Genomic DNA, 15,612 nt, shown 5'->3' with positions numbered 1-15,612 from the left:
GTAGGTGACCCGCGATTATTCGCACAGCCTTCACGTGATCGTAGCACTTGAGCGTATATATATGTTACACCCAGGCCTATCGTACAGACCACTTTAGGTGGTTCCGACTCGTGTGCAGGTCTAGTTAGTGAGATGGAGATTTGAGCTCTAGATTCAGCCGTACATGTCACATTAGGTGACTCCGGCTGACAGATTATATGATATTGATGCGATATTGCCTGAGCACTTGCATTTTACTTTGAGGTTTTGGCATAGCATCTTCTTGAGCATGACTTATATATATATATATATATATATATATATATATATTCTATTTTCTGGGAAGTGTACAGGTTTTACGACGAGGGGTTAGAACTTATTTATTAAATGGTTTTCGAAAAGCTTTGTTTTTGCCCACTCACGCTTTTGTTTTGCGCCCCTCCAGGTTCTAGTTGGCTAGCATGTTTGGTGGCTTCCCTGAGGATTTCCCCGGCATATCTGACAAACCACCACCAGTGTAGGATCACCTTCGAGTGTACTTTTGTTGTGTCGTTTTCTCCTGGACTACATTAGGCTTTCATGCTCTGAACTTAGTGTAGCACTTACGCTTGCACTTGTTCGTTATTACTTTGTGTAAAGCTAGTTTTTATTCATTCGTACTACTTATATTATTATTTTATTAGCTTCCGCACTGTGCACATGGTTACGTCACTCCCACATGATGGCCAGCATGCCCTGATCTCGATCGGGGTGTGTCAGTTTGGTATCAGAGCCTAGGTTTGGCAGTCCTGTGCTTTTGTGGGTATTCTAATGGTTTTGGTGTCTTCTGTCAGAATTATGCCGCCTCGTCAGGAACCACGTCGCTCTGCTGAGCTTAGTTTCCCCGATATTGCTCAGCTGGGGGAAGCTATTGCTACAGCTATTCAGTCGGCGATCCGCCCTCCCCAGAGGACCCCTCTGGAGACTATGTATAATTTGAAGTTGGATAAGTTTGAAGGCAACGAGGGTCATGAGGGTGCGGAGCGATGGTTAGAGCATATTGAGAAGACTTTTCGTGTTTTGCACAGTCAGGGGAATCTCCCTGTCGAGAAGTGGGTTAAGACGACATCGTGGTTTTTGGGTAAGGAGTCTGCATCCTAGTGGGAGCAGGAACTTCGTCATTTGACTCCAGCTGAGAAGACGGATTGGGATGTTTTCCGAGAGCTGTTCAGGAGAAGGTTTGTGCCTCCGAGTATATTGATCGAAAGAAGCAGGAATTCACTGAGTTAAGACAAGGGAAGTTGACAGCGAATGAGTACTACCGGAGGTTCACTAATTTGTCTCGCTATCATCCAGATGTTGCTGGTAATCCAGCGGAGATGCTTCGTCGTTTCCGTTTAGGCACTAAGAAGAAGTGGCGTTCGATGGCGACCACTACCCACTGTGATACCTACCAGGAGTTTTATGAGATTCTGCTGAGAATTGAGGATTCAGAAAATATGCCGAGCGAGAGTGAGGAGGAAGAGAAAGAGGGTAATCAGAGGAAGGATGATAAAGGTAAAGGTCAGGCGTCGCTCGGACCTCGTAGGACACAGAACTTCAAGAGGGGTGGCACTAGTTCTAGCTCTTCTAGCGGGGGTTTTAGCGCCACTGGTCAAGGACGTGGAGGTAGGTTTGCTGGTGGTGCTAGAGGCCAGAGACAGGGTGATGCTGGTAGAGGTAGGGCCCCAGTTTGTCGCAGGTGTAATAATCGGCATTTTGGTGAGTGTAAGCGAGGTAGCAGTGGTTGCTTTACTTGTGGGCAGATGGGACATCGGGCTGCAAATTATCCCCAGAGTCAGCAGCAGAAGCCGCAGCAGACTTTCTTGCCACCACCTGTACCGATTCAGCAGATCCAGGGTCCGGGTAATTATGGGCAAGCAGGTTGAGGTGGTGCCTACTACTATCAGGGCGATGCTGTTCCTTATGCCCCGGGACAATATCAGTATCCCCAGGACCCATATCCCCAGGGCGGTTATCCTTCGTATTCTGGCGGCTATACGTCGTATCCTCCAGTTCCAGCAGGTGGGCCTCAGTGGTTTCAGGGAGGACAGATTCAGCAGGGGGAGATTGCTACGAGTAGTGCGGGGTCTTCGAGGCAGTCTGGTCAGCCCAGTCAGGGGCGTGGCACTCAGGGTCGTGGTGGCCAGACGAGCAGAGGTCGAGGTGGACGACAGCAGACCCAGGGGCATATTCATAATATTTCTCTGCAGGATGCTCAGAACAATCCAAATTTGATCATGGGTACGTTAAATATCCTTGGTTATTTTGTTAGAGTATTAAGTGATTGTGGTGCTACACATTTTGTAATTTCTTATACATTTGCTCAAGTGACGCAACCTCGCCCCACACCTCTAGGGTATGATTTAGAGTTCGCTATGCCTAGAGGGGAGAGATGTATTGTAGATCGTGTGTACCCAGGATGTCCAGTGATAGTGGAGGATGTTGTTATGCCAGCTGATCTTATCCCGTTGGACATTGTTGACTTTGATGTGATTCTGGGCACGGATTGGTTGCATTTCAATCGTGCCAATATTGATTGTTACGGGAAAATAGTTACGTTCCATCGCCCTGGACTACCTGTGGTTACTTTTGTGGGCGAGCAGAGTGGGGTGAGACATGGCGTTATTTCGGCCTTGCGAGCGAAAAGGTTGTTGTCTAAAGGTTGCCAGGGGTACTTAGCTCGTGTGGTGTTGGATGAGGCTGCTCCTAGTAGAGTAGAGGATGTGAGGGTAGTCAGACACTTTCCCGATGTTTTCCCTGAGGATTTACCTGGTTTACCGCCAGACCGAGACATGGAGTTCACTATTGAGTTGCTTCCAGGTACTAATCCTATTTCCTTGACTCTTTATCGTATGGCTCCCGCTGAGTTAAGGGAATTGAAAGTTCAGTTGCAGGAATTAGTGGATAAGGGTTTTATTCAGCCTAGTACTTCACCTTGGGGAACTCCAGTTTTGTTTGTGAGGAAGAAAGACGGAACTTTGAGGCTATGTATTGATTACAGGCAATTGAATCGGGTGACGATTAAAAACCGTTATCCGTTGCCGCGTATTGATGATTTGTTTGATCAGCTTCGAGGTGCTTGTGTATTCTCCAAGATTGACTTGAGGTCTGGATATTATCAGCTGAAGATTAGTAGGGATGACGTTCCTAAGACGGCGTTCAGGACTCGTTATGGTCATTACGAGTTTCTGGTTATGCCATTTGGGTTGACGAATGCACCAGCTGCTTTTATGGATTTGATGAACCGAGTGTTCCAGCCATATTTGGATAGGTTTGTTATTGTTTTCATCGACGACATTTTGGTGTATTCTAAATCGAAAGCGGAGCATGTTCGACATCTTACCTTGGTGTTGAAAAGGTTGAGGGAACACCAATTGTATGCTAAGTTTAGCAAGTGCCAGTTTTGGTTAGACCAAGTCGCGTTTTTGGGGCACATCATTTCAGCTCAGGGTATTTTGGTGGATCCTCAAAAGGTCGCAGCTGTGGAGAAATGGGAGCAACCACGAACCGTCACAAAGGTGAGGAGTTTCCTTGGTTTAGCAGGGTATTATCGACGGTTTGTTAAGGATTTTTCTGTGATTGCTTTACCACTGACAAGGTTAACGAGGAAAGATGTTAAATTTGAGTGGGATGATAAGTGTGAGCAGAGTTTTCAGCAGTTGAAGTATTGTCTCACTCACGCACCTGTTTTGGCACTCCCGGACGATAGTGGTGATTTCGAGGTTTATAGTGATGCTTCATTGAATGGTTTGGGATGTGTGTTGATGCAGCATGGTAGGGTGATTGCTTACGTTTCGCGACAGTTGAAACCTCATGGGTTGAATTACCCTACCCATGATTTGGAGTTAGCAGCTATCATTTTTTGCGTTGAAGTTGTGGAGACACTACCTTTATGGAGAGAAATGTAAGATCTTTACAGATCATAAGAGTCTTCAGTATCTCTTTACGCAAAAAGATCTTAATCTTCGTCAGCGGAGGTGGTTGGAGTTGCTCAGTGATTATGACTGCACGATTGATTATCACCCTGGTCGTGCAAATGTGGTGGCGGATGCACTTAGCAGGAAGTCTCAGGGCCGTATCAATGCATTATACGCTAGTCGTATTCCTCTTCTGGCAGACTTACGTTCTACGGGAGTGAGGTTGGAAGCAGAAGATCGAGATGTGGCTTTACTTGCTAATTTTCAAGTTAGGCCAATTTTGGTCGATCGGGTGCTTGAAGCTCAGGTAGCTGATAGAGAAACTCAAGAATTGATCCAAGCTCGAGATCGGGGAAGGAGGAGAGACCTCAGAGTTCGTGATTCGGATGGCATGTTGATGCAAGAAGGTAGGATGTTTGTGCCTAATAGTTTGGATTTAAAGAAAGTAATTCTCGATGAAGCACATATCTCGGCTTATGCCATGCATCCAGGAGCTACTAAAATGTATCATACCATTCGACCGTTTTATTATTGGCCGGGTATGAAGAAGGAAATAACTGAGTATGTGAGTAGGTGTGTTGTTTGTCAGCAAGTTAAGGCGGAAAGGAAGAAGCCGTTTGGGTTGTTGCAGCCGCTTCCCGTTCCAGAGTGGAAATGGTTTTGTGTACAAGCTTCCGTGTACACATAATGGTTTTGACGGCATTTGGGTGATTGTTGATCGGCTTACTAAGTCAGCACATTTTTATTCCCGTAAGGGAGAAGTATTCTTTGGGCCAATTAGCAGAGTTGTTCATCTCGAAGATTGTGAAATACCATGGTGTCCCTGTGAGTATTGTCTCAAATCGTGATCCACGATTTACATCTAAGTTTAGGGTGGCGTTTCAGGAAGCTTTGGGTACGAGACTACTTTATAGTACGGCGTATCATCCTCAGACGGACAGACAGTCAGAGAGAACCATTCAGACTTTGGAGGATATGTTGCGAGCTTCGGTGCTACAGTTTGGTGATGCTTGGCACAAGCGGTTGGATTTAATGAAATTTGCCTACAACAACAGCTTTCATTCGAGTATCGGCATGGCACCATTTGAGGCATTGTATAGCAGATCTTGTCGCACACTATTGTGTTGGTCAGAGGTCGGAGAAAGAGTTTTAGTGGGTCCAGAGATTGTTGAGGAGACTACTCAAAATGTTCAGGTAATTAAGTCTAACCTGAAGGCAGCCCAGGACAGGCAGAAGAGTTTAGCAGATCGGCATGCTACTGACAGAGTGTATGAGGTTGGCGATTGGGTATTTCTGAAGCTTTCACCATGGAGAGGTGTTGTACAGTTTGGAAAGAAAGGTAAGTTGAGTCCCAGGTACATTGGACCATACATGGTCACTGAGCGAGTTGGTAAGGTAGCTTACAGGTTGGAGTTGCCTTCAGAGTTGGCTAGAGTACATAACGTTTTTCACGTGTCCATGCTTCGACATTATGTTGCTGATCCGTCTCATGTGATACCTCCTCAACCTTTGGAAATTAATCCAGATTTGACTTATGATGAGGAACCAGTGACGATACTAGATTGGAAGGAAAAGGTTATGAGGAACAAGACGGTGAACTTAGTGAAAGTTTTGTGGAGAAATCATTCTGTGGAGGAAGCTACGTGGGAAACAGAAGATCGGATGAGGGATTTGTATCCTCGGTTGTTCTTTGATCACTAGGGGTTTGTTGAATGATTGTTTTGAATTTCGGGATGAAATTCTAATAAGGTGGTTAGGTTGTGACAGCCCATTCCGAAAATTTTAAAACGTACGCGTGAAAAGACGATTTTGCCCCTAGTGTGATTTTTTCGTTGTGTGGTTGTTTTGAGCTTGGTGTGGCTGGTTTTGCACCATACATTTTCCCCACACCTTCCCTTCACCCTTTCCCCTATCCCTGCACCCATCCCGTGCCATTTCCCTTCCCATTTTCATACCCATGTGTACAGACACACTCCAAAACCACCCAAATCTTCACAGATCGAAGAAACAAAGTACATATCTATGCTCGTGAGGTTCATTGGAGTCCAACCATACCCATTTCAGGTAAGGATACCTTCGTTTTCACGTCGAACTCGGGATACCCGATTTTTGGTATTGTTCATGCACACGTAAATTCTAATGTTTTTGGGAATTTCAAGCTTGTAGGAAGCTTGGTGAGGTCCTTAGGAGGCTCGGGGTGGTTCGTTTGAAGGTTTTGGACGTCGGGATCACGAGTTTCGAGGTTGGCTGGAGTTGGGGGTATTTTCCCGGTGAGATTTCGTGGATTTTAGCACTTGAAAGTGGTATGATTTTGTTCCTCTCGTTGTAAGCTTCAATTTGGTACCAATTTTGTGAAATTTGGTTGAAAAACGAAGAAGATAGGACGATTTGAAGTTTTCCCGATTTTCCGGCGCCGGAGCCTCGCCGGAGAAGACGACGGAATATTCCGTGATTTTGGACGGAATATTCCTAACGCCGTTGACGGAATCCGTTAAAGTTAACGGAATATTCCTGATGGCGTTAACTGACGTCGTCAACGTGCCAGGCACGTGCCTGCACGTGGGGGCGCGTGCGGCGGTGAAAATTTTTCTAAAAATATGGGGATGATCCTGAGGTTGAGTATATCACGTTGGTGTATTCATACACCCCTTTTGAGCATTGTATGAGAAGTTATTTCTTAAGTTTGGTTATGTGCTTTAAAATTAACGTTTTTGTAGTTGTTTCGCATATAGATGAATCCTATCCCGAGGACGAGCGTGGTCACTCGAGGCAGGGGGGTTACGACCCTTCCACTTACCAGTGAGTGGGCTTTTGGTTTTCCGTATATACCTATATACTTATGTTTTTCCCAGAAATTGATTTAGAACGTTTATTCGTTATATGCCATGCCTATCGTTTTGCCGTTGTTTATGCATTGTTAATTGTTCATATATATGTATGTTTGGTGCTGCGGACGCCCAGGTAAGTGCCAGGTGAGTTGTGATTTATGTTTACTTTCAGTAGTGATTTGAGATGCATAGAGAGCTCATAACCTGCACCCCCGGTGTCAGTGCTCCCGCCCAGAGTTGGGCACAGTCCTTCACGTGATGTTCACCTCCCGCACCACACGCTCAGCTTGGATCCAAGTTAGGTGCACAGTCTTGTTGTACATACCACTTTAGGTGGTTCCGATTCATAGGTGACCCGCGATTATTCGCACAGCCTTCACGTGATCGTAGCAATTGAGCGTATATATATGTTACACCCAGGCCTGTCGTACAGACCACTTTAGGTGGCTCCGACTCGTGTGCAGGTCTAGTTAGTGAGATGGAGATTTGAGCTCTAGATTCAGCCATACAGGTCACGTTAGGTGACTCCGGCTGACAGATTATATGATATTGATGCGATATTACCTGAGCACTTGCATTTTACTTTGAGGTTTTGGCATAACATCTTCTTGAGCAGGAGTTATATATATATATATATATATTCTATTTTCTGGGAAGTGTACAGGTTTTACGGCGAGGGGTTAGAACTTATTTATTAAATGGTTTTCGAAAAGCTTTGTTTTTGCCCACTCACGCTTTTGTTTTGCGCCCCTCTAGGTTCTAGTCGGCTAGCACGTTTGGTGGCTTCCCTAAGGATTTCCCCGGCATATCTGACAGACCACCACCAGTGTAGGACCACCTTCGGGTGTACTTTTGTTGCTTCGTTTTCTCCTGGACTGCATTAGGCTTTCATGCTCTGAACTTAATGTCGCACTTACGCTTGCACTTGTTCGTTATTACTTTGTATAAAGCTAGTTTTTATTTATTCGTACTACTTATATTATTATTTTATTAGCTTCCGCACTGTGCACATGGTTACGTCACTCCCATGTGACGGCCAGCATGCCCTGATCTCGATCGGGGTGTGTCATTCATATTTTCTCAACTACTTTCAACCACATTCCTATGTTTCTCCCAAAGTTTTAATCCAATTTTTTCCAACAAAATGACTAATGATGCAGGTACGAATTGAACGCTCTTGAAGATGTTGCGTAGTGTACTAGCTGAGTTGAAGTTACTCATGATCCGATTATAAGTAATGAGATGCAGTTGCGAGAAATGTGGAGTCTTATTCATACCAATTATCTTGAGAAAATTGGTGGGAAAAGAACCAAAGAATCGATGTCTAATCATTGGAAACTATTGGCACAATCGTTTAGTACATGGAGAGACGCCTTGGCACAAGCTAGTAGTAATCTTCGAAGTGGGGAAAATTTAGCGGATCAGGTAACAATATATTATTTATTTGTTTGTACTATACCCAAATTTACATTATAATTATTTGTTTGTATTATTTATTTATTAGCTACTTTGATAAAAATCTTATCGAAATCCATCACTAATAATTGTCTTTTCGGATAATGACACGTGGTGCAACGAGAACGATTAAAAATCTTATCCGAAATTACAAATTAAATTATTTTGTATTATTTTATAAATAAAAAAATACTAATATTTTATTGCCTATTGCTAGGTCTATTCAATGTAGGGGTGGAGATGCAAAAGGCAGTTACTGTTCATTAAGGGCAGTTACTGTTCACTAAGGGCATTTACTGTTCACTGGGTGGATTAAATAGTGAATAGCAAGGGGGCCTTTCCCACAGTGGAACTGCTCTAAGAACGAGAGAAAGAGATTTCCAAATGCGCTATTTGTTTTGCTTTTGCAACGACAACATCTAATTTGATTTTCAAACTTGGTACCGCGCAATATGAGCGCCAATCTTGTAACATCCCACATCGACCAACAGAGAGGGGGTGATGTGCCTTATATGTACATGCCCACCTTCATATAGCATGAGGCCTTTTGGGAGCTCACTGGCTTAGGAGTTCATCAGAACTTCGAAGTTAAGTGAGTTCGCGCAAGAGCAATCCTAGGATGGGTGACCCACTGGGAAGTTCTCGTGTGTGTTCCCAGAAACAAAATTGTTAGGGCGTGGTCAGAGCCCAAAGTGGACAACATCGTGCTACGGCAGAGTTGAGCCCGGGATGTGGTGGAGTTTGGGTCGGGATGTGACAACTTTTGATGGTATCAGAGCCACTCTGCCGTGTGGTGCGAATGTGCTGAAGAGGATGTCGGGCCCCTAAGGGGGGTGGATTGTAACATCCCACATTGACCAACGGAGAGGGGGTGATGTGCCTTATATGTACATGCCTACCTCCATATAGCACGAGGCCTTTTGGGAGCTCACTGGCTTCGGCGTTCATCGGAACTCTGAAGTTAAGAAAGTTCGGGCGAGAGCATGCCCAGGATGGGTGACCCACTGGGAAGTTCTCGTGTGAGTTCCCAAAAACAAAATCGTGAGGGCCTAGCTGGGGCCTAAAGTAGAAAATATCATGTTATAGCGGAGTCGAGCCCGGGATGTGGTGGAGCCCGGGTCAGGATGTGACAAATTTGCTTCCCGATCGCGGCTACTTTACTGTTTTGCCCTTCCTAATTTAATTTTATTTAATTTTTGGAATCATTTAATCTTTAAGAGTAATCTTAAATTGGTCTCAACCCTTAAAAATGGTAAATTACACTTTACCATCTCAGGTTTGAGGTTTCTTGCAACTTCATACAATATCTTCAAAAAATCTTACTTTCATATCTGAAGTACTATTTTATTTCAATATAATACATCTGTTACATTTTCCATTCATTGGTCAGTTAAGAGCTAATGTAGCTGCCACATTTGTGCCACGTGGTAAAAAATAATATTTTTTTATGCATTTAAAATATTATAATAATTTACCCTAAAAAAAATAATAATAATACACTCCTAGAAATCCTTCCCCTTCCCTGTAACCCAAACCATGTCCGACCCACCTTCTCTTTCTCCTCCACTCTCTTCAACTCCCCTCCCATCCAAAAAACCCGCTCCATACCACCCCATCCCCACCTCCCCTGCAACCCCCCCCCCCACCCCACATTTCATAATGACATCCATCCAAGCTGTCTCGATAGGTAAGATTCAAGAAATTTGTGGGATGCGGGTTTAGGTAAAAGCTGTGGTTTGTGGGTTACAGGTTGGGGTCGGCTGGGAGTGGGGATTAAGGATTGAAGATTGGAAGTGGGGGGTTGCAGTGTTGGAGAATCTAGATGCGGCAACGTCATTCGATGAGGGTGGTTGTTCCTTTCTGGTTTGAGGAACATAGAGACATGAATTCAACCCAAGAGTAAGCTTGGCTTTCCTCCATTTCCTTCCCTTTTTTTTAAACTTGTTTTTATTTTTTTTATTTTTTTACTAGTTCAAATTCTTTATAAAGATCCAAACTTTGTTTAGATCTTGAATTTGTGACCCATACCCATGATATAAGGTGAAGAAGCCATGGTGGAAGTGTAGAGGTGGGGGTGGGGTTGGGGGTTTACAGGGGAGGTAGGGGTGGGTTCAGGGGGTTGCAAGGGAGGTGGGGGTGGGGTAGGATGGGGTGGGTTTTTTGGATGGGAGGGGAGGTGTGGGGGAGAGGGGGTTGCGAGGGAGGTGGAGGTGGGGTGGGATGGGGGAGTTTGGGTTGAATTTGGTAGCCACGTCACCACCATCTAAAGTATAGCCACTTTCCACAAATACATTATCAGTAGTGTCCTCATCTGCATTACCTGCCACATATAATACATATTAGTTAAAAAAATGTTTTCAATACATAACAATTGAATACTTTTAGTAAAATTGCAAAAATAAATGTTTCCAATATACCTTCAACAACAACATCTTCCCACATTCAGTTGCAACATTTTCAGTCTCTTTTTTAGTACCATTTCCACTCCTTAATCAGCACCATTGAGAGGCCTTTCACAGTACCATTTCCACTTCATTGTCATCCCTCAGTGTCACTCCTCCAAATACCCACACTACCATCACTCTCATATCCATTATCTTCTAAATCAACATGGTAAGCTATGTCATACAAAATGCATAGACATTTTTCTAAGTGATCAACATCGCCTTTTGCTCTAGTCTTCTTCACTTTTGATCCATTACCCTTTGTAATAGATAGTGCAACTCCCGATTCCTCAAAATCTTCTATAGTTATCTCCCTTTTAACTATGTTACTCTCATCTAGATTTGTCAAAAGCTTATGTTTAAGGGCAACTTGCTTTGTACTTTATTGTTCTAGGTTACAATTCTATTTTCCTAGTCCCCAGAACATAGTTGCACATATTATCCATATGTTGGTCACGTTCTATCAAACCTTAATCACCCCCTATAAGACATCCTATGAATCCTATATTGATACAAAATGAATCCATCTCATCAATCTCAAAAAAGGCATAAAGTCTTTGTCTGTATAATCAAACCAAGCCTTAAACTCTCTTGTATATGCATCTTCAGACCATTTCCCACCATGGTTAATCTTAAGGGTAAACAAATCTGGCATGCCTGCAAAGTTAATACTAAGGGTTTTAAAACACAAACATGTAGCACCACAAGGTTTTGAAAGCAGGCAACCAAACATGTACCACCATAAGGCTTTTATAAGTTTGATGAAGACAAAAACAGACAACCAAACCATTGGGACTATCAATAAAAGGGTTTTTTTAAAGCACTGCAACTAGGACCATTAATGGAGACACAGACCACATGCACATTGAAAACACTAAACAATGAAGACACCCACTACAAAACACAATTCCAAAAAGCTACAGAAAAGGAAATTGAAATGGAAAAGCCATAAATCCATAAAAATCCCTAAAAAATCAAAATTGAAAATTCGCAAAACCTAAAACCCTGATCAAATTCAAAAAGGTAGGATTCTTACAATATCATAGTGTTTCAACAACTTCTATCTTTTGTTTTTGCCACCTCATCGCCTCTGATGGCTTGAGGGCCATATTGTTTTTTCATAAATAACACACCCTTCTTCGAGGTGCCAATCGTGTGACAGCATGAGGAGGATAAAGAGTTAGGCCGATGGCAAGCTAGAGCGACGATGAGCAAGTGCAATTGCATACGACATGGATCTAGTAGGGTTTTGAAGGAATCTATTGGATTATGGTTTCTTGGGGTGTGGGTTCCTGGTAGAAAGTGGTTTTTCTTTTAGGCGGGATAAGATCCTCTCCAGATCCCACCCATCCAAATCCTTCTTCTTCTTCTTCTTTCATCTCTTCAGTTTTGCTTCTGGTTCCTCTTGTTTTGCAATCTTCTTCTTCATTTTTTCTGCTTGTTTATTGGGAACTTCTACGCACCCTATTTTTCAGAATGACAAGTGGAGTTCGTCGTTCAAGACGACTACGACGATGCCGATTAGTAGCTCCAGCGAAGCCACCACGCCAACTCCGATGAAGTTAGGATGCCAACTCTGATAGTAAAGAAGGATCTAGAGGATGCGGAGAGGATCCTATCTCCTTTTGGGCTTATAACTTTTAACTGTTTAGGTTTTTTAAATTTTAAATTTTTCTCTAACTTTTTATAATTTTTGAATATCTACGTGGGCCTCCAAGTCATTATCCACATGGCGCGCCACGTTGCATCTTAAACAGGATTTCAATATACCACTTTGAAACCATAAAAAACTTATTCATCATATGTTGAAAACAAAAAAAACTTCACGGTAATAAATTTACTCATTAATAAATGTATAACTCGCAACAATTTAGTCATAAACCTAAAACCCCCCAATCCATTTGGTCTCTCACGAAGCCATCGTCTGTCGGCAGAACCCTAGAACCAACCGGCGAGCTGAGCTTGCGAAATTTCTATGCTAGTCAGGTACGTGTAGCGTCCATTTTAGTTTTTGGATTCTGCTATATAATTTTGCGATTTGGGCTTTTCTGTGATGGTAAATCTGAAATGTGATCTGGCTTCGAATTTGATGTGTAAATCTGATATATGATCTGGGTTCTAAACAAATTCGAGATTTTAATTCGAATGGGATTTTTTTGGGTTTTTCGAAAACATGATGCGATAGTGTTGCTTCGGTAAAGTAGGAAAATGTTCGTCTTCTCAGCAGATTAGTAAGTCTGACAAAAGAATACGCATACGAGTTAGCAAGCAACATGTATAGAAAATCTTCGGTGAATAACTCATTAGGACTCCACTGTCAATACGAACTTTGAACAACTCATTCGTCTTTTACTTACGAGTAATTTCTTTATCTTTTGGTCTTGTTTCTTTATCTTTCTGCGGGATAACCGGCTCCCAGTGGAAAAACTGCACGATACTATTGGCTGTTGAATTAATTGTATATGCAAGTTATAGCATTTGACATGATTTGTGCCAAAATACAAAGGGGCTAGAGTTGAAGGGAAAGGGTTACGAAGGGGCTAGAGTTATAGGGGAAGGGATACAAGAAAAGGCTTGAGGACTTGCAAACTTCCTTTGTAAAGTCTTATGGAACAATACGTAGATTAAATATAGGGGTTATTGAGAAAATACTTGTTTATATTCTTTATGGGGACCCTTTACATACTGCTTCATTTTTCTTTCCTCGGTATTTACTCCTTATCATGTATGAAAGTTGGAAGTGAGGCCAAGCTCCTTAATGTGAATATTACATTTCGATTGCCATGAAGAGACCATAATAAGTAAATAGCTAAATAAACGTAAAACTTCAGAAACTTTAGTTCAGCTTAACAGGACTTACTTAATATGATCACTGTTTTTGGGTGTGGTCGTTTTATGTTGAAATGTTATGCTACTCTTTACTCTTTAGTTCATTTGATGTTTTTGGGTAGATGTCATTAGCTTGAGTTTGTTAGAGATACTATCTTGGGTCCTAGAGATTGCTCACGTATAATGAGCATGTTATGGCAGAGTTCTTTTTTCTCTATAGTTTAATACATTGGTTCTGATTGATTTGTCCTACCCAATATGAATGCATGTGTTCTTATTAATGTGTTAGTTCATGTTGTTCTTTTGTAGATAATTAGTAATAGTTTGAACTGAAAAAAAATTCCGGATCGGATTTTGCCTTGGGTATAAAGCAAACAAACATGGCTGACTTAAACCCGGGTATACTAATAGATATTGTGGATGAAGAATGGATGAGAAGCACTCTTCCTGATGACGGTAGTCTTTGCCTCCCCCTTTGAAATGTACCTAAAAATGCATACATTGAAGAAGTAATTATCATTTTATTTCTTGTAGTTCAATTGATAAATAGTCTTTATTGTTTGCAGAGCTTCCCCTACCACCAGTGCTTGTTGTACGGACTGATGACACTGAGGATTCCAGTACGTCTTTTTATTCTTACAAAATTTTCTAAACCACCTGTGTAACTTTTTCACTGAAAAAGAAAATATTGGTTTGATGCCCATTGCACTTTCACAATGTTGCATTTTGTGAACTTGCCATCAAGTCCCTTCAATTATCTGGTAAATCATGTTACGTAGGCACATGTTTTTAGCATACATTTGTTCCTTCTGTTGCTGCAGTGTTCCCTATTCTTTAACACGTTTTCTCTTGATGATTCCGTACCTTCTGAGGAAGCATAGTATCATCTTTTTCTTAACACTTTAGACTTGCATGCAGTCAAAGCCTTGGATTTTCAACAAATTAACGATGTTTAGGAACTATTAGGGCAGTTATTTCTCTGCTTTTTGGAGCTCAGTCACTATAGTTGTTTGGACTATTTCGTGTTTACATTTTCTTGTGGAAAAACACTATTTGTGCTGATTACCCTTTTCCCTTTTTTTGTCCATTGATCAGATCAAGAGACTCAACAAGTTGATGCGGATGGTTGGCATGATCTTGCATTACCTTCCCAGTGATTTTTCCTTTTCTTTTGGCCGTAAGAATGTGTGTAATTTAGTGGCTGTGTCGGCTTAAAATGAATTGGATTATTGTTTTTTGGGTTTGTTGATTGTGATCTTTACATGAACCTGATCATGTGCAACGCTAATCTGTATTATGTTCTTTTTATTCTATTTTATTCGGAAACAAGTTTTGTCATTCTTAGTATTTCCATGGTCGTAAGAACTTATTGAAACTATGTTACGGTTGCCTAACACAATCTGTGCAGAAGATATATAAGAAGTATTTAGATCCCAGCGACAAGCTCGATCGGGTTTTCTGAAAAATGCTTGTTTAGCGTCATCCTCTTGTGAAGGTTTGAGTAGATTCGGATTTATTTGGTGTACATTTTGATCATGGTTAAATGGCAGAGACTGATAATTCACAGCTTGTTTTCATACGGCTACATTCTTATTTATTACATGTGTCTACTGTTTAGGCAGAATGCCGTTGTCCATTGTTAATAAGAAACTAAAAGAAACCTCAAAAATGGAAGAAATGGAGGAAAGTGAGGAAGAAATAGATGTAGAAGTCGAAACAACTTCCGAAACGAAAGGAAAGGGACTAAACAGGAACAAGAGAGATCCACCAAAGAAGATCCCTTCCCCTTTTTCTTTTTCTTTTTTTAAGAAAAGGAGTATACGGATCAAATCGATCTACTCATTGATAAGAAAAAGAAGTAGCGTGAACAGTAATTGGATTGATGATAAATGAAATTTAAGGTCTCGAATATTGATTCGATTTGTGATAAAGACAGAATGTTTTGTTTGATTCTTTAATATAAGTTCTAATAATTTAAATATAACTAAAAAATACAGACATTTGTGATTGTGAACTTGATGCGAAATTTGTTATGGATTAAATTATAAGAAAATTTTAAAATAAAAAAACGGATGTTTGTGAACGATGTAGATGTCATTTGAAAATGAATAGTTTTGATAGAATTGAACTTTTGATTGA

The 15,612-nt window shown here is 41.7% G+C and overlaps 1 protein-coding gene across 1 annotated transcript; it reads left to right on the top strand.

Moving 5' to 3' along the window:
- The first annotated feature begins 12,481 nt into the window (after positions 1–12,481).
- LOC137737875 (anaphase-promoting complex subunit 13) lies at positions 12,482–14,811 on the top strand. Its single transcript, XM_068477448.1, has 4 exons — positions 12,482–12,630; positions 13,783–13,929; positions 14,040–14,093; positions 14,569–14,811. Exons 2-4 carry the CDS (start codon positions 13,854–13,856, stop codon positions 14,628–14,630), a joined length of 192 nt encoding a protein of 63 aa, XP_068333549.1. The 5' UTR covers positions 12,482–12,630; positions 13,783–13,853; the 3' UTR covers positions 14,631–14,811.
- The last annotated feature ends 801 nt before the right edge of the window (positions 14,812–15,612 follow it).

Source organism: Pyrus communis, chromosome 6 (genome assembly GCF_963583255.1).
Source record: "Pyrus communis chromosome 6, drPyrComm1.1, whole genome shotgun sequence".
Lineage (NCBI taxonomy): Eukaryota > Viridiplantae > Streptophyta > Magnoliopsida > Rosales > Rosaceae > Pyrus > Pyrus communis.
The sequence above is the reverse complement of the archived record's forward strand: the minus strand, read 5'-3'. Positions and strand labels throughout refer to the sequence as shown.